Source organism: Eleutherodactylus coqui, chromosome 8, assembly GCF_035609145.1.
Source record: "Eleutherodactylus coqui strain aEleCoq1 chromosome 8, aEleCoq1.hap1, whole genome shotgun sequence".
NCBI classification, from domain to species: Eukaryota; Metazoa; Chordata; class Amphibia; order Anura; family Eleutherodactylidae; genus Eleutherodactylus; species Eleutherodactylus coqui.
The window spans coordinates 175,898,672-175,923,158 of NC_089844.1; the positions used below are offsets into that span (position 1 = coordinate 175,898,672).

General features: G+C 44.1%; 1 protein-coding gene across 1 annotated transcript in view; it reads right to left on the reverse strand.

The window, feature by feature from the left end:
* The window catches only part of LOC136577225 (uncharacterized), a 91,755-nt gene that overhangs the window by 26,001 nt on the left and 41,267 nt on the right, over nucleotides 1-24,487 (reverse strand). The window contains exons 4-7 of the mRNA XM_066577031.1: nucleotides 1,959-2,215; nucleotides 1,154-1,378; nucleotides 808-839; nucleotides 412-685 (exon numbers count right to left, since the gene is read on the reverse strand). Of these exons, the coding sequence (XP_066433128.1) occupies nucleotides 412-685; nucleotides 808-839; nucleotides 1,154-1,378; nucleotides 1,959-2,215 (788 nt within the window). The remainder of the gene's footprint in view (nucleotides 1-411; nucleotides 686-807; nucleotides 840-1,153; nucleotides 1,379-1,958; nucleotides 2,216-24,487) is intronic.

Sequence of the window (24,487 nt, forward strand, 5' to 3'; positions counted from 1 at the left end):
TGGTCACCACCATTACACTGAACACATAATAACCACAATCTCACTGGTCACCACCATCACACTGGACATATAATAACCCTCTCACTGGTCACTACCATCACACTGGACATATAATAACCACCATTCCACCGCTCCCCATCATCACACTGGATATAAAATAACCATCTCATCAGTCACCACTATCACACCGGACATATAATAACCATCTCACTGGTCACCACCATCACACTGGGCATATAATAATCATCTCACTGGTCACCACCATCACACAGGGCATATTAACAACTGCTATCTTATCAACTACCATCACAGTGGACTAAACACCACATATTTGTTGATCTTTCATGTTTCTCCAGCTTCTCATCATATGTAGGACCACCACTCCCATCCTCACAATCCTCCATGTCTTACCAAGTCTAGAGGAGAGATGCTCCAGCTCCTCATCATACAGAGAGCCGTTCACATCGGTCACATTGATTCTCCCTCTGTTCCTGGTGTGATACAGGATCCCAAATGTGCACCAACACACATCCTGGTAGAACTGCTGCCACCCGTTATTACTGATACGACAGGGCCGGACCTCAGCGATATCATCCATGAAAACATCTGATTGCAGCAAGTCCACCAGCCAGGAGTACTGACTGTCTGCTTCTCTGGAGAAGATCCCCACGATGGCTTTATTTGTCTTAAACCGACATAAAGATAAAGTGCAGATCCGTGTCAGCGAGTCTACGGCCGAGGAAGGATTTAGAAAGCCAAGGCATTGCCAGGTATAATTATCTATAGATGCTAAGAATATTTCCTTACCTCTCGTCGTTGGAGGTTATTACCTGAACTACCTGTGAAGAGGGAAAGATATGTGATAAGTAACACATGAGATCCTGTGATATACTCCAACCCTCTCCTCCCCACCTGATAGAGCTCTGAGCAGGTAGTGAACAGCAGCGGGCAGGAGAAGGTTAAATACTCATCATAGGTTACATGATAAGTCTAGTGTATCCCTGAAAACAGATGGCTTCTACATCACTCCCATCAGGCTGCTCCTCTCCTGCCCTAGAAGCCCCCTGGCCCATATACTACTACTACCCCAACATCCAGTATCAATAGTGGCTAAAATGACAGTCAGGACACAATACATTGTGTTCTCAGTCACCTGTACACGGCTGTAGGATCTCCCTCATGCGGTTGACTTTTTTCGCCATTCTCCTCTCTGCATACACATCGTCGGTATCTGATGTACTGATCACATCCATCTCGGCCTCTGTCAGGGTCAGCAGGGGACACCGAGGGTATTCTCCCTCTTTCCATTCAGCAATTTGTCTTTTCTCGGATTCAGTGTCCTCCAAATCAGTGATCACCACCATCATGTTATCTGGCCCTGGAAGTACACAAGGGACATCATATACTGAGTAATTACTGAGGACAACTACTCCCATCATTATTAATGCATCACCCAATCTTATATTAGAAGTTTTAAAGTTAGTGACACTCATGCTCTATATCAGGATTTTACCTTTTACCATTTGGGAGACTCAATCCTGGCAAAAATATACTATGCAAATATTCTATCTGACATCCCCACCCTAATTCCACCCATGGATTTCCTGGCCCCAATCCCACCCCCGGCCCCGCTCCACAACTAATTCTGAAGTTATTTCAAGCCTTCTAGTATTCTGAGTCCCCATGTCCTGTGATGCCAATGGCAGCTGTGAATTGCACTCAATTACTACACTTGCCGCACATGGTACCTACAGAGTGGCACCCTATATAGATACTACACTCCCCAGTACATATAATGTCTCCCATGTAGTAGTGTCAGCACAGTAATCCCCAGCCACACAGTTGTCCTTCAATCCTTATGACCATCACACAGAATTTCTAAACAATACTTTATGGTTTTCACACCACATATGGAGTGACATCTAGAGATCAGGATTATACAGTGAGATGTCTCATACCGTGCGTGGTGAAGCAGGAGCCCAGGAACCTCCTCAGGGGGTCCTCAGGCCCCTTGAATGTCTGAGAGGGGCAGATTATTACCACTGAAGAGAATCCATCAGCACGATTCCAGGCACTCTCATTGTCAGGGCAGACATGTAATATGGAGCCAGATTCACAAGGGTCATAAATACCCCGTAGGGGATCCATCAGTGCCATTACATGCTGATTTGTACCCCAGCAGAAGACTCCAAGATGCTTTATTATATCAGTACAGCTGCAGATAAGAAATAGAAGAAGAAACATCAGCTTACAGATAAGATACATGAAGCAAACCTCCACCAGTAACGCCCACAGTAACCAGTAGAGGCGCTCCACGTCGCACAGGGTCCAGGATGATGGCGGCTCCTGAGCTTTGTTAGGAATTTATTCATGAAGTTTGATGGGGTGATCACTGGATGCTACTTACGCTGGTCCAGCAACGGGTGTTGGTGTTGAGTCTTCTACTTTTTGTATCTCCTCCTGATCTACATGGCCTCCGGTCGCCATTTTATCTGGACGTTGTTCCGTATAATGATTATCTGACAGTAAAACACTCCACATTACACGCTGGTGGTCCTAGCCATCTGCGGGTAGTAGCATGTAACTGTTATTACACAAGTATCTCTGTTCCCTCCTGTGTGTATAACCAGCTTATATCAGCAGGTAGTATATAACATAACACCTGTAGATCATGCTGCGTACATCTGCATATGTTACCTACACAAGGCGCTGTATTACAACTCTACACAACAATATAACATGCAAGTATCATTCCTGCTTGGCTATAGTCCTGGTATCTCCAGGTTGTATATAACATAGAACCTGCAGACAGTGCTGTATTTGTATACTGTTATGACAGATATGTTACCTACAGGTGGTGCTGTATTACAGTTATATACAGTGAGTAGACGGTATATTATACAAGTATCCCTGTCCTCTGTCTGTGTTGGTAAAGCCGGCTGTTATCTGCAGGTGGTATATGTATGATGTTATGACATATGTTACCTACAGGTGGTGCTGTATCACAGATATACACAGCAGACAATATATTACATAAGTATCTCTGTTCTCTACTATGTGGTATAGCCGGCTGGTATTTGCAGGCCGTATATAACATGGCATCTGCAGGAGGCGCTGTATATATCTCTGTTACCTGCTGGTCTCTCACCTGTCTGTCTCTGCAGGTGTCTCTGTATCTAGGTTACCTGTCACTATATTCGTCTGTTCCCCAGGTGTCGTCCCCTTCTCTGTATACCTCTGTTCCTGTGCTGCTCAGACTCTTCCTCCCTGTGGGGGGATAGAACATCAGGGGGTCAGTCTGTGCAGACCAGGTGTAGATGGGGATCTCTGACCACCCGCCCTCCTACTTCTTCCTCTTCTTTGTGTGTGACTGTGAGGCTCAAGGAGAAAAATGTCTCCGAGTTACTTTCATTTTCACTCTCAGTAGATTCCACCCTTACAGGCTGTTATCAGTGATGGTACAGCATATATAGGAGAGTCAGGGGCCATATACAGAATATAATATATAGATGAGTCACGGATCAAATACAGTATATACTATATAGGGGAGTCGCTGAGTATATACAGTGTGATATATGTAGGGGAGAGATCATATACAGTATATATAGGGAAGTCCATGACCATATACTGTACAGTATATAATATATAGATGAGTCGCGGATCACATACAGTATATACAATATAGGGGAGTCGCTGAGTATATACAGTGTGATATATGTAGGGGAGAGATCATATACAGTATATATAGGGAAGTCCGTGACCATATACTGTACAGTATATAATATATAGGTGAGTCACTGATCACATACAGTATATACTATATAGAGGAGTCACTGAGTATATACAGTATGATATATGTAGGGGAGAGATCATATACAGTATATATAGGGAAGTCCGTGACCATATACTGTACAGTATATAATATATAGGTGAGTCACTGATCACATACAGTATATACTATATAGAGGAGTCACTGAGTATATACAGTATGATATATGTAGGGGAGAGATCATATACAGTATATATAGGGAAGTCCGTGACCATATACTGTACAGTATATAATATATAGGTGAGTCACTGATCACATACAGTATATACTATATAGAGGAGTCACTGAGTATATACAGTATGATATATGTAGGGGAGAGATCATATACAGTATATATAGGGAAGTCTGTGACCATATACTGTACAGTATATAATATATAGGTGAGTCACGGATCACATACAGTATATACTATATAGAGGAGTCGCTGAGTATATACAGTGTGATATATGTAGGGGAGAGATCATATACAGTATATATAGGGAAGTCCGTGACCATATACTGTACAGTATATAATATATAGGTGAGTCACTGATCACATACAGTATATACTATATAGAGGAGTCGCTGAGTATATACAGTGTGATATATGTGGGGGAGAGATCATATACAGTATATATAGGGAAGTCTGTGACCATATACTGTACAGTATATAATATATAGGTGAGTCACTGATCAAATACAGTATATACTATATAGAGGAGTCGCTGAGTATATACAGTGTGATATATGTAGGGGAAAGATCATATACAGTATATATAAGGAAGTCCGTGACCATATACTGTACAGTATATAATATATAGGTGAGTCACGGATCACATACAGTATATACTATATAGAGGAGTCACTGAGTATATACAGTATGATACATGTAGGGGAGAGATCATATACAGTATATATAGGGAAGTCCGTGACCATATACTGTACAGTATATAATATATAGGTGAGTCACTGATCACATACAGTATATACTATATAGAGGAGTCACTGAGTATATACAGTATGATATATGTGGGGGAGAGATCATATAGAGTATATATAGGGAAGTCCGTGACCATATACTGTACACTATATAATATATAGGTGAGTCACGGATCACATACAGTATATACTATATAGAGGAGTCGCTGAGTATATACAGTGTGATATATGTAGGGGAGAGATCATATACAGTATATATAGGGAAGTCTGTGACCATATACTGTACAGTATATAATATATAGGTGAGTCACTGATCACATACAGTATATACTATATAGAGGAGTCGCTGAGTATATACAGTGTCATATATGGGGGGGAGAGATCATATACAGTATATATAGGGAAGTCCGTGACCATATACTGTACAGTATATAATAAATAGGTGAGTCACTGATCACATACAGTATATACTTTATAGAGGAGTCACTGAGTATATACAGTATGATATATGTAGGGGAGAGATCATATACAGTATATATAGGGAAGTCCGTGACCATATACTGTACAGTATATAATATATAGGTGAGTCACTGATCACATACAGTATATACTATATAGAGGAGTCACTGAGTATATACAGTATGATATATGTAGGGGAGAGATCATATACAGTATATATAGGGAAGTCCGTGACCATATACTGTACAGTATATAATATATAGGTGAGTCACGGATCACATACAGTATATACTATATAGAGGAGTCGCTGAGTATATACAGTGTGATATATGTAGGGGAGAGATCATATACAGTATATATAGGGAAGTCCGTGACCATATACTGTACAGTATATAATATATAGGTGAGTCACTGATCACATACAGTATATACTATATAGAGGAGTCGCTGAGTATATACAGTGTGATATATGTGGGGGAGAGATCATATACAGTATATATAGGGAAGTCCGTGACCATATACTGTACAGTGACTTTCATTTTCACTCTCAGTGAAGAATAAAAAGAAAAGCACGGATGTGTTGGCGCGACCTCTAGGATAAAGGTACAGGACTTTGGCGTTAGTTTGACAGAAAATGTATTCTTTTTTGATAAAAGCCAGCAGAAAACGTAAAGCATTTTAAGGCAAAACATGACTATTCCTTATACACAAAATGTTTTGAGGCAAACCACCTCTTCTTCAGTATCGCTGGCGGCACATTACATACAGTGCATGTGAAATGATAATGATGGTGAAAATATACAAGTATATAAAGTATTTAGAAATAATCGATAGGGATAAGCAATCAGATGAAACAGAAATATAATAAAGAAATAAACAGAAACAAGTATATATATGAGTATGCATAAAATCATTACCATCAGAATATAATTTCATCAAGTTCATTATGGTAGTAATAAGAAAAAGATAATAAAAAACTTCAGGATTGTACAAAATACATGCATGAGAATACACAAAAACACAAAAATATTTCAATCAAAATGTCATAAAATTTGTTATACCCTGTTTCCCTGAAAATAAGACATACCCTGAAAATAAGACATAGCATGATTTTCCAGAATTTTTGAGGATGCAAAATGATTTTTCAGGCTGCTTGAAATTAAGCCCTACTCCAAAATTAAGCCCTGCTAACAGTTAATTTAAAAAGTCAATTTAAATAGTGTCCAGGCAGCTATACATGTAAAAAAGTTAAACCTTTCTGAACAAAAATTAATATAAGACACTGTCTTATTTTCGGGGAAGCACGGTAGTAATGGAAATGCCTTTCAGATTGTCCGTTCATATGTGATATGTGCACTCTGTTACAATTGCATCAGATAATACTTTTCATATTGTGCATGGTGACAATCTGTCACCCAGACTTTTTCCCCTGGAAGAAAAAAGAAGTACACAGCAGTATCCAGACATAGAGGTAAGTTTTGCACAGCAATATTCTAGCAAGTAGGTAACCTTTCTCCTGCTCTTTAGGCAATGGTTGCCATGGTCTTACCCAGGGTAGGCATCTCTCCCACTATTTTGCTGTCTGCTCTAATCCCCAACACTACTTGGCTAGGCGCACCCTACATCATCTTAAGAGGGTTATAACCAGTTATTTTGGTGGAGGCAGATCTGATTCTGAGCAGACATGTCCCTGAGTTTGACATCAACAACCCATTGACATGGTACTTAGGACCGTTTATGACCTTGACCATGCCACATCGTCTAATCCACAATAGCGACCCCTCACTAAGTGGAATACAAATGTCGGCTGAACCACAAGAAGAAGAGACTGTCCAGATGGTAAGACACTCACAGAGGTGCAACATTGGACGCCTCTTATCAAATTTGGAGATGAAAGAAAAGACTACTACAGTTTATAGTAACACTTTATTGTTTAGGATTAGTGCCCTGAGGAACTTCTCAATGATGTCCTGTAACCATTCAAGTGTTGTGCCCTGAAAGGCTATTCAGGGAGGTGTGATGCAACGTTCTATGTACCGTACCCTGAGGAACTTCTCAGAGGTTCTTTCCTCAGTTTATTCACTTTGGCTTATTAATTTCTTACAGCCGGCACAGCCAAGAGTTGCATGGCCTGTGTGCCCCAAACTGTGCCTGGGGACCCATCAAGAAATACTTGGGCTGACTACCTGGGTCAGAAGGGACACATCTAGGCCCCATTATAGAGGCTGTTTAGTTAGCCTTTGAAGAGCACTGACAAGAAAATGGCTTAAGTGCCTTTGCTGTCTGCTGTCTTAAGTTAAAGGAGATGTCTCGAGGCAGCAGTGAAAATATTTTTTTTGCCCAGTCCCCCTTCTTCAGCATACATTACTAAGTACCAATGTAAATGGCTTTTAAAGCCGGTTCCTACTTACAGTTCTGGCGTTTCATGAACTTATAAAAAGTTTCCCAAAGATGGCCGCCGCTTCTTCTCCCTGCGCTTGTTTCAGCCCGACGTGCTCGCTCCCGAGACGCCGGTCACGCTTCGTATTAGCAGGGAGCTGTCCAGTGCTGATCCTTTCCCCCTGCACAAGTAACCCAGGCTTCGTAATAGCAGGGAGCTGTCCAGTGCTGAATTCTCAGCAGAAGGTACTGTAATGCCTCCCTGCAATTCACTTTCCACTGTTTTAGATGAAATAGTTTTTTCACCTAAATATATATGTGTGTGTATATATGCGTGTACACATTTTATATATATATATCTATATATATATAGATATATATATATAGTATACGTGTGTATGAGTATATGCATACGCGTATTCGTGAGTGTATATACACACACACATTATATATATATATATATATATATATATATATATATATATATATATATATATATATATATATATATATATATATATATATATATATATATATACACACATACCCACACGTGTTTTTTTATATGCGTGTGTATGTGTATATATGTGTATATATATATATATATATATAAAATGTGTGTGTGTATATATGCGTGTACACATCTTTTATATATATATATATATCTCTATATATAGATATAGATATATAGAGATATATATATATATAGTATACGTGTGTACGAGTATACGCATACGCGTATTCGTGAGTGTATATATACACACACATTATATATATATATATATATACCCACACGTGTTTGTATATGTGTGTGTGTATGTGTATATATATGTGTATATATATGTGTGTGTGTGTGTGTGTGTGTATGCGTGTGTATGCGTGTGTATGCGTGTGTATGCGTGTGTATGCATGTATGTATAGGCCCCAGCGGCAGGCTCCGGAGGCACGGCGGGCAGCATCGGGGTACGGCGGCGGGGGCACGGCGGCAGCATCGGGGGCACGGCGGCAGGCTCGGGCAGCACGGCGGCAGCATCGGGGGCATGGCGGCAGGCTCGGGGGCATGGCGGCAGGCTCGGGGGCACGGCGGCAGCATCGGGGGCACGGCGGCAGCATCGGGGGCACAGCGGCAGCATCGGGGGCACAGCGGCAGGCTCGGGCAGCACGGCGACAGCATCGGGGGCATGGCTGCAGGCTCGGGGGCACGGCGGCAGGCTCGGGCAGCACGGCGGCAGCATCGGGGGCATGGCGGCAGGCTCGGGGGCACAGCGGCAGCATCGGGGGCACGGCGGTGGGCTCCGGGGCACGGCGGTGGACTCCGGGGCACGGCGGTGGGCTCAGGGGCCAGGCGGTGGGCTACGGGGCAGGGCGGTAGGCTACGGGGCAGGGCGGTAGGCTAACACATCACCCCTGACCCCTCACTTACATGGGCGGCTTCTAGGCAGGGCTTCTCGGCTGGGCTTCTCGTCTCCGCTCGGCTGGGCTGGGCTTCTCGGCTGGGCGGCTCTGCACCTTCCTCTAACAGAGGATGGTAGCAGAATGGCCGCTCCAGCGCGCTCACGAGAGGTTACAGCTCTTCTGCGCAGTAGCGGCTAACACACTGAAGCGGCTCGTGCTGAGCAGAAGACCGGACTGCGCAAGCGCGTCTAAAAAAGCAAGCCGCCAGCGAATTTAGACGGAACCATGGAGACGAGGACGCTAGCAACGGAGCAGGTAAGTGGAATAACTTCTGTATGGCTCATATTTAATGCACGATGTACATTACAAAGTGCATTAATATGGCCATACGGAAGTGTATAACCCCACTTGGTTTCGCGAGACCACCCCTTTAATGTGTTGGGGCTCAGCCCCTACTCAACCAAATTGTTCCGTAATGGAGGGGGAATTGTAGTGGCCCATAATTTGTTGGCGTTTAATTTCTGAAGGGCAAGCAGGGGTTAACCACTAGTCAACCTGCCCTGCAACTGAACTATTAATAATCTGCCTGGCGACCAGTTAATTTTCATTGGCTGCTGGCATATTCAGCCCTCATAGGACAGCAGTGCAGATGAGCTGAGCAACCTGATAGGCTGTTAAGCCATGAGGTGACAGGAGTGTGGAAGCCAGTGATTGGAGCGTCCATTGCCTGGTTACACCATAGCAGCGTGTGGAAGGAAATAAAAATAGAAAGTGTGCGGACGCTGTGAGGTGATAGTTGGTTTAGTCAGTGAGTCCAGTTAGTTGGTCATAGGAGGAGACAGGAGGGAGAGGTTAGTGCAGTCAGTGACTCCAGTCAGAGGAGAACAAAGAGAGGAGTCCGGTCAGTCATCCCTGTGAAAAGAGAGAAACTGATGTTAGTCAGTCAGTGAGTCAGCTACTGGACAGAGAAGAAGATGGTTAATGTACTAGAGAGTGCCGTGACTGCAGAGTGTAGGAGCCGGCAGGAGAATAGAGAGATAGACAGCTGAGAAATAGTGAGAGAGATCAGTTAGCGAGTGTCAGTCAGTGTGCAGCAGAGAAGAGGTCAGTGCTGGTACAGGAGAGTGTACAATCAGCTGTCAGTCAGTGTGTGCAGAGAAGAGGTCGGTGTCGGTATCAGAGAGTGTACAATCAGCTGTCAGTCAGTGTGTGCAGAGAAGAGGCCAGTGTCACTCTAAGAGAGAGTACAATCAGCTGTCAGTCAGTGTGCAGAGAAGAGGTCGGTATAAGAGAGTGTACAATCAGCTGTCAGTCAGTGTGTGCAGAGAAGAGGCTGGTGTCAGTCTAAGAGAGAGTACAATCAGCTGTCAGTCAGTGTGCAGAGAAGAGGTCGGTATAAGAGAGTGTACAGTCAGCTGTCAGTCAGTGTGTGCAGAGAAGAGGTCGGTGTCGGTATAAGATAGTGTACAGTCAGTTGTCAGTCAGTGTGTGCAGAGAAGAGGCCGGTGTCAGTCTAAGAGAGTGTACAATCAGCTGTCAGTCAGTTTGCAGAGAAGAGGTCGGTGTCGGTATAAGAGAGTGTACAGTCAGCTGTCAGTCAGTGTGCAGAGAAGAGGTCGGTATAAGAGAGTGTACAGTCAGCTGTCAGTCAGTGTGTGCAGAGAAGAGGTCGGTGTCAGTCTAAGAGAGTGTACAGTCAGCTGTCAGTCAGTGTGTGCAGAGAAGAGGTCGGTGTCAGTCTAAGAGAGTGTACAGTCAGCTGTCAGTCAGTGTGTGCAGAGAAGAGGTCGGTGTCAGTCTAAGAGAGTGTACAGTCAGCTGTCAGTCAGTGTGTGCAGAGAAGTGGTCGGTGTCGGTATAAGAGAGAGTGTACAGTCAGCTGTCAGTCAGTGTGTGCAGAGAAGAGGTCGGTGTCAGTCTAAGAGAGTGTACAGTCAGCTGTCAGTGTGTGCAGCAGAGAAGATGTCGGTGTCGGTATAAGAGAGTGTACAGTCAGCTGTCAGTCAGTGTGTGCAGAGAAGAGGTCGGTGTCGGTATAAGAGAGTGTACAGTCAGCTGTCAGTCAGTGTGCAGCAGAGAAGAAGTCGGTGTCGGTCTAAGAGAGTGTACAGTCATCTGTCAGTCAGTGTGTGCAGAGAAGAGGTCGGTGTCGGTATAAGAGAGAGTGTACAGTCAGCTGTCAGTCAGTGTGTGCAGAGAAGAGGTCGGTGTCAGTCTAAGAGAGTGTACAGTCAGCTGTCAGTCAGTGTGTGCAGAGAAGAGGCCGGTGTCGGTATAAGAGAGTGTACAGTCAGCTGTCAGTCAGTGTGTGCAGAGAAGAGGTCGGTGTCGGTATAAGAGAGAGTGTACAGTCAGCTGTCAGTCAGTGTGTGCAGAGAAGAGGTTGGTGTCGGTCTAAGAGAGAGTGTACAGTCAGCTGTCAGTCAGTGTGTGCAGAGAAGAGGTCGGTGTCGGTATAAGAGAGTGTACAGTCAGCTGTCAGTCAGTGTGTGCAGAGAAGAGGTCGGTGTCGGTATAAGAGAGTGTACAGTCAGCTGTCAGTCAGTGTGCAGCAGAGAAGAAGTCGGTGTCGGTCTAAGAGAGTGTACAGTCATCTGTCAGTCAGTGTGTGCAGAGAAGAGGTCGGTGTCGGTATAAGAGAGAGTGTACAGTCAGCTGTCAGTCAGTGTGTGCAGAGAAGAGGTCGGTGTCAGTCTAAGAGAGTGTACAGTCAGCTGTCAGTCAGTGTGTGCAGAGAAGAGGCCGGTGTCGGTATAAGAGAGTGTACAGTCAGCTGTCAGTCAGTGTGTGCAGAGAAGAGGTCGGTGTCGGTATAAGAGAGAGTGTACAGTCAGCTGTCAGTCAGTGTGTGCAGAGAAGAGGTCGGTGTCGGTATAAGAGAGAGTGTACAGTCAGCTGTCAGTCAGTGTGTGCAGAGAAGAGGTTGGTGTCGGTCTAAGAGAGTGTACAGTCAGCTGTCAGTCAGTGTGTGCAGAGAGGAGGTCGGTGTCGGTATAAGAGAGAGTGTCTATAGAGTAGTGGTAGTCTATTAGTCTGTTGGTCCATTTTAGTGAAAGATAGCAGTATAGTGGAGCATGTCAGTAGGAGTTGTCCGAGGGACACAGTCATCGGATAGTGAGGAGAGGGTTAGTGGCAGTGAAAGCTGTTGTTGGGACGTCAGAAGAGTCCAGAGCTCTGCTGATTCCTGTCAGGAACCTGTCAGTGTGTTTGTGAATGTCTGTATATTTGAAAAAGACTCACAGTAGTCAAAACGTTATATTTGTCGCTTGGGAAGAATAAAGATCGTTTGAACTGCACCTTGGATGCTGCCACTTCTATACTTATACTCTTGAACCCTTCAGTAGAGTCACCAGACCCTGTGGTGAGTTGCAGCTAGTACAGCAGAGTGATGGCACTGATCCCCGGGAGGAAGAGAGCAAGTGATCGCTGAAGATGGACAACTACCATCAAAACCCCCTTGCCATACACCATACACTATCTGTATTTCTAGGGAGGCTATTTATGCCATGGGCCCCTTCAGCAGCGCCCTTACAACCCCCCACCCTTTACAATCATGAGAGATAAGGCTCCACATTTTCTTTAAGGCCTAATGGTCCACCAGTGCCTGCATGGAAGCAAATTAAGCTAGAGACCAGGAGTGAAAGCCATACTTAGACACAATTACAAGGCTATCAAAGGGAAGCCCATACACAAAGGTCATCAGTCTGTGAATATAATTGAGTAAAAGTTTAATTGCTGCGGATTGACTGTACTGAACCCCAAGAGCATTTCTGCTATAATCTCCATCACAAAAAATAAATAATTAATTACTTTATTTTACTAAAACCGTGGCACGGTGTGATTTGTTTATCATTGTCATCACCCACTACATTTTGTGTTATAAAGCACTGGCGTCACGAACAAATTAGTAGGAATAGTAAACACATTCCGCAACAACAACCATCTTGTTGTGCCATGTGCAGACCGTCAGTGCAGGATCTAACGGTCAGATGCGAGGAAACAACCGACAGTATAGAAACATAAGCCCTGTCGTCATAACTGACCGCCGCTCCACAAAAAGTGGCATCACAAACAGGATATTTAGTCTCTTTGACCTTGACAATTGCCGTTTTAAATTGAAACTACCATTTTGTATGTGCATAGAAAAATTGTTTCTTTACAAATACAGTAAAGAAAATGTGTGACTCAAGTGTTAACGAGCAGACTAATGGTGCTGGATCTTCCACAACTGCTCAACCTCCCATGATGCCATTCAACATGCCCTGTTACCTGGGAACCCCCTGACTACTACGGTACAGCGGAGAATTACATAACATCCGTGAATTTAAGCATCAGATGAATGTGATGTAACGTTTGTGTCCAATAACTAACAAGCCAAAATTAGAAATGTTGGTGGGCCAACTTGAAGGAGCTGCAGTTTTTTTTCCAATCAATTTGTATTGAAAAGTTTTTTGGATACATTACAAACAAAATCCATTAAGGAGGGCAGACAAAGGTACAGGTATTGGCAGTATACAACGAATCCTTACTCACATCATGATACCAAAGTCTCCCCGCCCCGCAGGAAAACAAACAAAAAACTGCATACTGATTGGGTCAACACCTCCCACAGGGCAACCCACGGGTCAGAATTAACCCCAAGCAAAATAGAAAGGACCTAAAGTGTAGACAAGACAGACAGGGGGGGGGGGGGGGGGAGAGGCAGGGGGGGGTGAAGGGAAAGGGGGCAGGGGAAGGTTTGCAAGTTGCATTGCTCAAAGGTGGGGAGAGAGCATCCCCCGATTGAGTCCGAAAGATACTCCGACCACTGACCCTGTCTGCAATAGTGAGTACGGAGCGCACGCTTGCACCAAATTTGTCTCCGTGACCACCTAAGTACGGCTTCGATATCACATTTCTGTTACTCTAACCGGAAAAGAGGCACATCCTCAGCTTGTTTACCCTATTTCGCCTCTGATTGACCTCCAGGGGTACCAAATTTTGTGGAAAGCCTCATGAGAGCCCCTTGCCCAGCTTGAGAGTTCTTCCAAATTCATGAGAAGATCTACTTTATCCTTCCACATACATAAAGTGGGAGGGTCTTGTTGGCACCACTTAAAGGGGTTGTCCCGCGGCAGCAAGTGGGTCTATACACTTCTGTATGGCCATATTAATGCACTTTGTAATGTACATTGTGCATTAATTATGAGCCATACAGAAGTTATCAAAAGTTATTCACTTACCTGTTCCGTTGCTGGCGTCCTCGTCTCCATGGTTGCCGTCTAATTTTCGCCGTCTAATGGCCAAATTAGACGCGCTTGCGCAGTCCGGGTCTTCTTCTTTCCTCAATGGGGCTCCGTGTAGCTCCGTGTAGCTCCGCCCCGTCACGTGCCGATTCCAGCCAATCAGGAGGCTGGAATCGGCAATGGACCGCACAGAAGAAAAAAAAAAAAACGTTTGGGCGCGGGACAACCCCTTTAAGTGGGATGAGAGATTTCGCTGCGTCAATGAGGAACGCTATTAATTTGTGTTTTAGAGGATGAAAAGCCGCTGTGGGCTTCCAAAGGAGAACCACCTCAGGGGAGAGGTCTAGACCTGGAGATATCTTTTTCAGCACACATCCGACATTGTTCCAGAAAGTTCGCAAAGAGGGGCAGTCCCACCAGATGTGGAGGAATGATCCAGTATACGGGTCACATCTCCAACACTTGTCCTGCGAGGCCAGTTTGTGATCATATAACCATTGAGGGGTTCTATACCACCTCACCAATAGCTTGCAGTGCGACTCCTGTGAGGTGACACAAGGGGATAGCCTAAATGCTGTTCTCAGTATGAGCCGCGTTTCGCTGGGAGTGAGGGAGATCCCTAGCTCATTTTCCCAGGAAGTAATAAAAGTAGGATTTGAAAGAGTTGCGGCAGCAATAAATTGTTTACGAATAAACGACACCTTCCTTTTGTTTGGGTTTTTTTCAGCTAGTGCAGTCTCAAATAGGGTTAAAGGACGAGATGCTTTGTGTACCTTCAGGAAGTCCGCAATCGTTTTGTTTACGTGAGCTAGAGCTAGGAATGTGAGATTGTGGTTGGGAAGCAGCTCCGCGATTATTGCAGAGGTGGGTTCTTGGGCCAATGAATGGACTTCCGAGATAGTCTTGTTTTTCAATAACAGCCATGTACTAACTGAGCACGCGTCTAGCCTAAGACCTAGAGTTCTATGTAATTCGCACATTGGAGTGAGAGGGGAAGGACAAGGAGCTAGGGAGTCTCTTAATTTATTCCAGGTCTCGAGAGTCCCTTTAAGCAGCGGATTTCACCCTCCTCCACTCCGGGCCTTCACTATGGGGAACCACAAATCGTATAAGATGGTGGGGCCATATGAACCTTTGTCTAGCATAAGAATCAGGGGGTCTTTGGACGGGTACGCCATTTCCATCCATTGACTAAGCTGGGTGGCCAAGTAGTATTCCCTGGGGCAGGGTAAGTCCACTCCTCCTTCACCTCTCCTCCTTGTTAATAAGGAGCTGCAGTTTGTGAAGTCAAATCATGGCCAAAAGAACAGATTTTCGACAGGCTGCAGAGTATCTTTGAGACCAGCACAGCCTCAGGGGTGAAGAAGCAATTCTTCAACAAAAAACAGATGCCACATGAGACCCTGAGGGAATATGCACTATCCTTACAGGAGAACATGAAGGCAGTGATACACGCTGAGCCGAGAGAAGCCACAGGAGCGGATCAAATGATTTGTGAGCAATTTGTGGAAGGAGCATCCACAGATGAAGTGAGAAGACAGTTAAGGATGTTGTCTGTACAAAATGCAGACAAATCCTTCCTGGGCTTCAAGGAATTGGCCATCCTGGTTCTAGGCCAAGAGGTTTCAACTGAGATAAAAGAAACATCAAAAGCCCCTTCTTATCGGCAAGAAGATCACGCTTAAGTCAAACCCATGTTCTAGCCTTGCAGTCAGGTCAGTCTCAGACTGACAAGGATGACTCAGTCCACATATTATAGAAGAACATGATGGAAATGGTCTGCAACGTTCCTACCATCTGTCAGAAAGTGGAAGAACTGGGGGGTGAAGACTGACCACTAGTATAACAAGGTGTCCGTCTTTCATCTGCAGAGATCACATACCCCTCTAGCCGATAGACGGACTGATGTGCGGCAAGATAGGCCGGGACCAGTCATCTGTAAATATTGCCAAAAGAGGGCATACCAAGAAAAACTGCTGGAAATTAAAAGGGTATCCACTGAGGCCAAGGACCACCCCTCAGGTGGGTGAAGATTAGATTCAGGAACACCCAGAAGGCTCTTGAAGTACGTGGGACTTTGCCCATAAGTTTCTGTATACTTCAATGGCATACTATTTCCAGCCCTACTGTATACCAGATCCCAAGTAACCACCATTCAAAGAGCCACATTCCAAAAATACTGGTCGGCTTAGGAATTGATGCAACTGCCAGGACAAATATTGGATGTAATTGCAGAGGATGTCCTTACCCCTTTAAGTGCAGAGGTCCTACTAGCCTTCCAACATACCCAAAGGACCAGGAATGGGCTTAATACCCCATGGTGGACAGAGGTATAAATTGGGAATGCTGATACATCTACTCTAAAGGTAAAAGGAGTATTAGGAGTGGCCCAAAAATTCCACCAAGCCTTCACCAAACATTCCTTAGATTTCGGGAGAGCCAAAGATGTCTGCTATAACATTCCAACTAGTTCTAATCCCTCCATTAAGGAAAAGTACAAGCCTATTCCAAAACCCATGTGCCAGTCAGCTAAGAAGCTGATTAGAGAGATGAAATAAGCCAACGTCATAAAAGAAAGTCATAGCCTGTGGGCAGCACCATTAGTACTCGTAAAGAAAAAGGACGGGAGCATCAGGTTTTGCGTGGACTATCGAAAGTTAAACAACATTACCCATAAAGATGCTTACCTGCTACCTAGAATTGAGGAGTCTCTTACGGCCTTAGGTTCTGCAGCATATTTCTAGACCCATGACCTAACTAGTGAATATTAGCAGTTGCCAATGGCCCAGGAAAACAAGAATAAAAAAGCATTCACGACACCATTGGGACTGTTCAAGTTTAACAACATGTCTTTTGTAAAAGACAGAAATCAGCGCCTACTCACTCAAAACAAATTTCAAAAACATGAGATACTTTTAGCACTCACCTGGTGCTCAGCTGGACCTCCTACCTAGAAGGTCCACCGGCACCCTGTATCCTGGCAGGCTTATAGCGTTCCTGGAGTCCCGAATCCGATCTCCGGAGAGCGTCACTGGGGTTACAGCCGTGAACAGGCTGTTTGCATATCACCTTCGTACTTAAAGAAAAAATACCCCCGCGCTCGTGGGGTCCAGAGACGGTAAAGGACACACGGTCCACAAGATAAATTTAAATTATTTATTTCTTCAGTAGCTACGCGTTTCGGCGGAGTAAACCGCCCTCTTCAGTATGAAGGTAACATGTCTTTTGGGCTTTGTAATGCTCCTGGCACTTTCCAGTTTCTAATAGAAAGGTGCTTCGGGCACAAGAACTTTGAGACAGTGCTCTTATATCTAGACGGTGTAATTAACTACTCAAAAACCTATGATGACTATCTAAAACATGTTGCTGAAGTGTTCAAAATACTTGTCAGACATGGACTAAAACCCTCAAAATGCCACCTGTTAAAAACTGAAGTCCGCTATCTAGAACACATGGTCAGTTCTGATGGTGTCAGACCAGATCCTGACAAGATTGCAGATGTACAGAATTGGCCAACGCCCAAAACTCTAAAAGATGTAAGAAGTTTCCTTGCTTTGCAGGCTATTACTGAATGTTTATCCCTAACTTTGTGAGGATTGCTGAACCCTTGCAAGATTTAATTCGTGGATGCTCAAAAGAGAAATGGAAAAAATCAATCTACATTACTCGGGAAAAGGAGCAGGAAGATGCATTTCAATTGCTAAAGAGAAAACTCATCCCCCCTCCTATATTGGGATATCCGGATAATAGTAAGCCTTTTCGTTTATACACTGATGCTAGCCTAAAAGCACTGGGAGCAGTGTTGCGCCAAATACAAAATGACCAAGAGCGAGTCATATCATTTGCCAGCTGGTCACTGAAAGGAGCTGAAAGAAGCAACCAAACTATAGTTCCTTTAAGTTGGAGTTCCAAGCTGTAGTGTGGGTTATCACATCGAAGTTCAAAAATTATCTGGTTTCTCCTCCTACACGGAGCACACCTTTTCAAAGTTCAAAGAAGGGGGGAAGCAAGCTCCCGCAGTGGAATGCTCCGTGCAGGAGGAAAAGCTCCGCCCATGAGCGATTACTTGCACTCGAGGCGCCAAACTCTCGCCGAGAAGGATCAGTTGCTCCAGTGAGTGAGAGAAGACCTCCTAGGCATTCCTGTGTGACAGCAGACAAGAAAAGGAGTCATTTTCGATATAGCTTCAGGACTAGAGATGAGCGAGCACCAAAATGCTCTGGTGCTCGTTACTCGGGACGAAATTTTCGCGATGCTCGAGGGTTCGTTTCGAGTAACGAACCCCATTGAAGTCAATGGGCGACCCGAGCATTTTTGTATATCGCCGATGCTCGCTAAGGTTTTCATTTGTGAAAATCTGGGCAATTCAAGAAAGTGATGGGAACGACACAGCAACGGATAGGGCAGGCGAGGGGCTACATGTTGGGCTGCATCTCAAGTTCCCAGGTCCCACTATTAAGCCACAATAGCGGCAAGAGTGCCCCCCCCCCCCACTGTCAGCATAAAGATCGTTCTCCTCTGCCATAGCTGTAACAGCTGTGGCAGAGAAGAACAATGTTTTCCCCATTGAATTCAATTGAGCCAGCAATACAGCAGGTTCCACTGAAAGCAATGGGCTGCCGGCGATCGCGGGATGAATTGTCGGGAAGGGCTTAAATATATAAGCCCTTCCCTGCAATTCATCCAGAAATGTGTTACAATAAAAATATATACCGGCATATAAGGCGACGGAGCGTATAAGACGACCCCCCAACTGTCACCTTATACGCCGGCAATACAGTGGAGCAAAGAATAAAAATCATTACTCACTACTCCTGGTGTTCTGCGCCGCTGCTGCAGGCTGTCGCTCCCTCCTGGTCCCCGGCAGAGCATTGCTTTCTGGACGCAGTGGTTGAAATCCCCGCCTCCAGAAACACACGTGCCTTCAGCCAATCACAGCCATTCAATGACATCATTGTCATTGGCTGTGATTGGCTGAAGGCACGTGTGTTTCTGGAGGCGGGGATTTAAAGCCCTTCGTAGAGAAAGCAATGCTCTGCCGGGAACCAGGAGGGAGCGACAGCCTGCAAACATCGCAGTTTTGGTGTCGGGATGTCGCATGCTATAAAACATCGCAGGTGTGAATTAACCTCGTAGGAAAGCATGGGCTTCACATACATGCAATTTGTAGCATTGTCACAATGCAACAAAATCACGCGAATTTGTTGCCCATGTGAAGGAGCACTAAAACAACCTCAGTGGCAGGAGAAGAAATGTACTCTTCCAAAAGAGGCTATACCCCTCCTCCCGAGCAGGGAGATGATGGAGTGAATAAAGGAGGCTTTAATTATGAAGGGTCTCACAGAATAATGGAAGAAAAGACTTCCGGAGACCTCCCGGTAACTGTTACTCTAAATGCCATTTTCCCCAAAATCATGTCCACCACACTGACGGCTAAGGTTACAGCAGTAATGGACATGCTGAGTCTTTCTGATATAGAAGGAGCCAAAGAAAGGAAGTTCAGTACTGAAGAGGTCCAATGCAACCTGAAAAATGCCTCTTATAGAAGCCCATCACCTACGTCTGTCCAGGTGTCCCCAACGGGACCAAAAACAAGGGCTGCAACTGAGGATGAATAGTACCAACAATTAGTTTTAGGTACAGTAATATAATTTTAAGTCGACCGAGGTTACTGATTTATCCTGGAGGAAACCCAGGAAGTTATATTTGTAAACCGACAGGCCGTGAAGCGGACAGAGATTCCTGTGTACCTGCACAATCTGCTAAAGGGGAAAAAGATATATTTTTTAAAACTACATGGTAGAAAGGGACCCGGTGCTAAAAAGGTGATCCACCCTTACAAGAACCTGTGTGCCCCAGTGGAATTACAGAACGTACCACCACCAAGACCAAAGCCATCTAGTCGTCTGGTGTGGTACTACCGTTAGAACCCGTGGCCTCCTACATAAAAGACTCCCATTTATCGTAGAGCAGAAAAGTTGTTTATTCATTTATGGCATAAAAGCTCCCTCAGGCTAAAGTATTTCTTTTCTTATGTACAAAAGACTCCCACCTCGGTAGAGACAGTTGCAGTTTGAAAAGTTTGAAAAAGACTCCTTTTTTTGTAGAGCCTTTCTTTGCAATCCACAACATGGACGCTTGTATGAGCTTCCCTCGGATAATTCACAGCCAGAAGCAGAATTATTTATTATGGACTGTGTGCCCCGAACTGCATCCAGGGACGATACCAAAGGAATCAATAGCTACAAATTATGGCTGTGTCTTTCCATCCGGATCAGGTATCCTGTTTATTAGAGACTAATGGGACAATAAATATGTTGTGAGGACTTAATGCAAAGCAATACTGCAAAATTATTTGTAACGCTTAAAGTATTGTGCAGGATGAAGTGTGGAGCGAAATTTAAAAAAATGTTTGCAATGTTTAAGGTATTGTGCAGGAGGAAGTAGAAAAGTACCACATATCTGCATTATTTAATATTACATCTAATGTAAAACGTGATTTATATAGGGTTCCCCTTGTATAAACGTAAAATATTCATAGGGGGTTAATGTTTGTGTTCACCATGGGATCTAGGGTTCCATCCTGACCCATCAGCCCCAAAAAATTCCTCTGAGACCAGGGATGATGAGTTTACCATCCCTAGACAAGGCAAGGACGTGATGTCGTTTCCATTCCCTTCCTTATTTTTCCTGCCCTAGCCACCCTTTTTTATCCAGATGTCAGTCCCAGTGCGATATTCTACGTATCTTTGGGGAGAAGTTTGATGTGTGGGCCCCATAGCTTTGCTGATGATCCAAAGTTCTGCTTGGTTCAGCTAAACATTGTTGAAAGGTCTTTATTTCATGCATGCTGTCAAATTTAATGCTGGACACTGGAAGTAAGGGTCCCCAGCTATAGGCCAGAGTGGGCTGCTAATCAGCCAAGTGGGAGAGTTGCAATCATATATATGTAGCGCTATCTCCAGCTAGCAAAGGTTTGAAAAGTCCCTTATCCTCCTTACTGGAGAGCACTTTTGATGGAGAAAGGAATAACAGCCCAAATCTAGGGGTTATACAATTTTTTATCTACCCTACATTAAATACCCTTCTAATTTGCCACCCATAAATACTGAGGGCGGCTTGGGTCAATGAAGAAGGGAGTTATAGTGGCCCAGAGTTGGGCACTACAAAAGTAAATGTGGTAACTTTTATTTAAATGTGTATATGCCTTTAAAAGGGTCATTGCATGTTTGCTCATTTTGTATTCTGTCTGACAACCTGCAGCATTTCTAAATGGCTATCAGTAGACGTGCTCAGATTGGGCGTGTCACCACCCAGCAACAGTCCTGTGATTGGTGGAGGAATTCCTGTCAGAGCAGAGTCAGTGAGGAGAAGGAGTTTAATTTTATTATCTTGTCGGTTGCCGCTGTTTTGAGAGGGAACCCCCTGAGGAAGCTTAGGCCGAAACACATGTCGGGGTGCAGGTGGTAAGGTGGGCTTTATACATTAGGTACTGCTGCTCATGTGCATAGATTCAATGCTTTGTATGCTCGATGTGTCATTTTATATGATTAAATGTTTGACATATGATCTTGCATGCATGCAGTTTTTGAGCATATACTTACTTCTATGAACTTGATATGTTGCGTGCCTTCCTTCCGCCTGTCTGCTGCACATTGGAGACTCATCTCTTTTGTACTGTAACATCTTTTTAACTGTAATAAAATATAAAAAAGGTTTGCGTGCTGACCTATTATTTCTTGATTGATTGATTGTGCAGCAGACCGTGTGCTGCTGATTGTGAGATGCAACTGTGACTTATTATATTACATTCAAACTATTGTTACCTACTTTCACTTCCTATTAATGTTGTCCAGAAGAGAAGGCTAACTTGCTAAGAATGTGACTGGTTTTAAACTGCCCTGGCTTTGGTAGGTTTGGCTTGCTTGTAAGGCTGCCTGTCCACTTGCGGGTTTGAATTACGTCCCCCGCGGCGATAATCTGGCCTCGGGGAAACACAGTGAAAGCTCTCCATAGTGTTGCTATGGAGTGCACTTTCTCCCTGTCCATGAGCGGAGAATCATTGAGATTCTCCGCTCGTGGGCAGCAATACGCAGCATGCTGCAAATTTACCGCGATTCTCCGCGTTCAGACTATCTGTCAGATAGGCTGACAGCGGTAATCCGTCTGCCGGCAGCGGCTCCCGGGGCGGCGGATCTCCTCCGCGGGATACCGCAATGCCCGTGGACAGGCAGCCTAATAGAGGTATAAGTGACAGCTTTGCTGTTTGTTGATACCCTGAGGTAGCCGCTTGCTGTGGTGATATTCAGCAGCACCTTGACTTTAGGTGAAGGCATTGAGTGGTCAACAGGATTAGTTTTTTAAAATTTCTGGAATTTCAGAGAGACAAGCCACACGGACTGGACAGTTAAGAATGACAACCCAACTTGGTGTTCCCTTTTCAGCCTTTTATTACGTGTGCGGCACATACTCCAGGAAGTCCATGAGGTTTCACTGAGAAGAAGATATCCTGAATTGACTTCTCAGTTGACACTTCTCGGCGATGCTCTGCAGTTTTGTGTTGATGGTCATATAGCTTCCTTCCAATAACTCATGAAACAGGGAATGGAAAAAACTTTTTCAGTGAGTGTATTCTATGGACTCACTAACTCTTTTCTGGACTCACCGTGCTACCAGAGGAACTGGCTGCTGGACTGCAAGTAGAGGGTCAGCAGTGGCTCAGTGATAGTAAGGAGGTGAGATGGATTTGGAACCTTAATCCCTCATGGCCACACCAAGTTATTTAGCTAAGTGTTGGTAACTATAATGAGCTGACATGCTGTCCCTCACATATATTTTTGCAAATATGTAATTATAAGGACAGTTTTTCTTTTCTATACTGCACATGTAAACGAGAATTTCCACCCCAAAATGGATACTTCTGTTTTTTCTGTGTTCAGAGACATACCCATTGTGGCCCTAATCTACTATCACCTGCCTCAATGGATCCGATCCATGAGGACAGCTGAATCTTTAACTTTTTAAAAACTTTTTTACAATTTAATGCAAATGGATAGCGCTGATTGCATGACCGCGGGGCTTCCCGCAGCCCCCAATGACAGCTGCATGTTGTCGGCTACCTCTGGGAACCAACAAAATGGAGCTGTCACATCCTCAGCCCAGGCTTTAATCCCCAGAGTATGCATGTTTTTTACGTCCTCAGGGATTAAAGCTCACTTAGCTAGGATGTAAAAAAGCAATGGGGTGGTCACTAAGGGGTTAAACAAACGCAAATTCAAATCCCCTAGGGGGACTAAAAAAAGGAAGTAAAATTTTTTAAAAGTAAAAACATTTGTAATAAAAAATAAAAACAAAAGCAAAAAAAGAACAGAAACATTTCTGTTATTGCTGTATCCATAAAAGTTTGATAATTCAAAGTAAGGCATTATTTATCCCAGATAGTAAACCTCACCAGAAAAGAAAACACAACACCAGAATTACGCTTTTTTTTTGGTCACCCCGCCTACATGAAAAAATGCAATAAAAAACAAATAAAAAGTCATGTTCTTAAAACTGGTACTGAAGGAAACTAAAACATGACCCACAAGAAACAAGCCCCCACACAACTATGTCTATGGAAAAATAACCAAGCTATGTTTGTCAGAAGATGGTGACGGAAAATAATGATTTTTTTAAAGATTTTATTTTGTTAACAGTAGTACAGCAAAATCTATAAATGTGGCATCGTTGTGATCATGCTGACCCATAGAATAAAGTTATCACGTAATATTTACCGCAGTGTGTACATTGTAAAGACAATACTTTCCCGAAGATGGCAGAATTATATTTTTCTCAGTTTCACTCTACTTTGAAGTTTTTCTCTAAGGTGCATTAAATAGTAACATTAAAGAATAGAACTGCAAAAAACAAACCCTCCGGCAGCTCTGTTCATGGAAAAATAAGAGCATTATGATTTTTTTAAGTGGGAATGAAAATCCAAAAATAAAAAAGGACGGAGGGAGGGGGGGGGGGGCATCAAGGGGTTACCTTATCACAACAAAACACATTGGAAAGCTATTGAAAGGGCAAATAAACTGTAGGGCAGCAAGTTATCATTGGGATGTCCAAGTTGTTGGAAGCCTCCATTGTTGATGGGACTGACAACGCTGCATGTGATGACAGTTTTCCTCACTACTGTACACTCTATATGGCAAAATTTCCTCCAAGGCTTCGCTGTTAGGACATCCGGCTGAGCAGCACCCAATCTCTACCCCAGGAGTGGGATAGATGTGCTATTTTACTC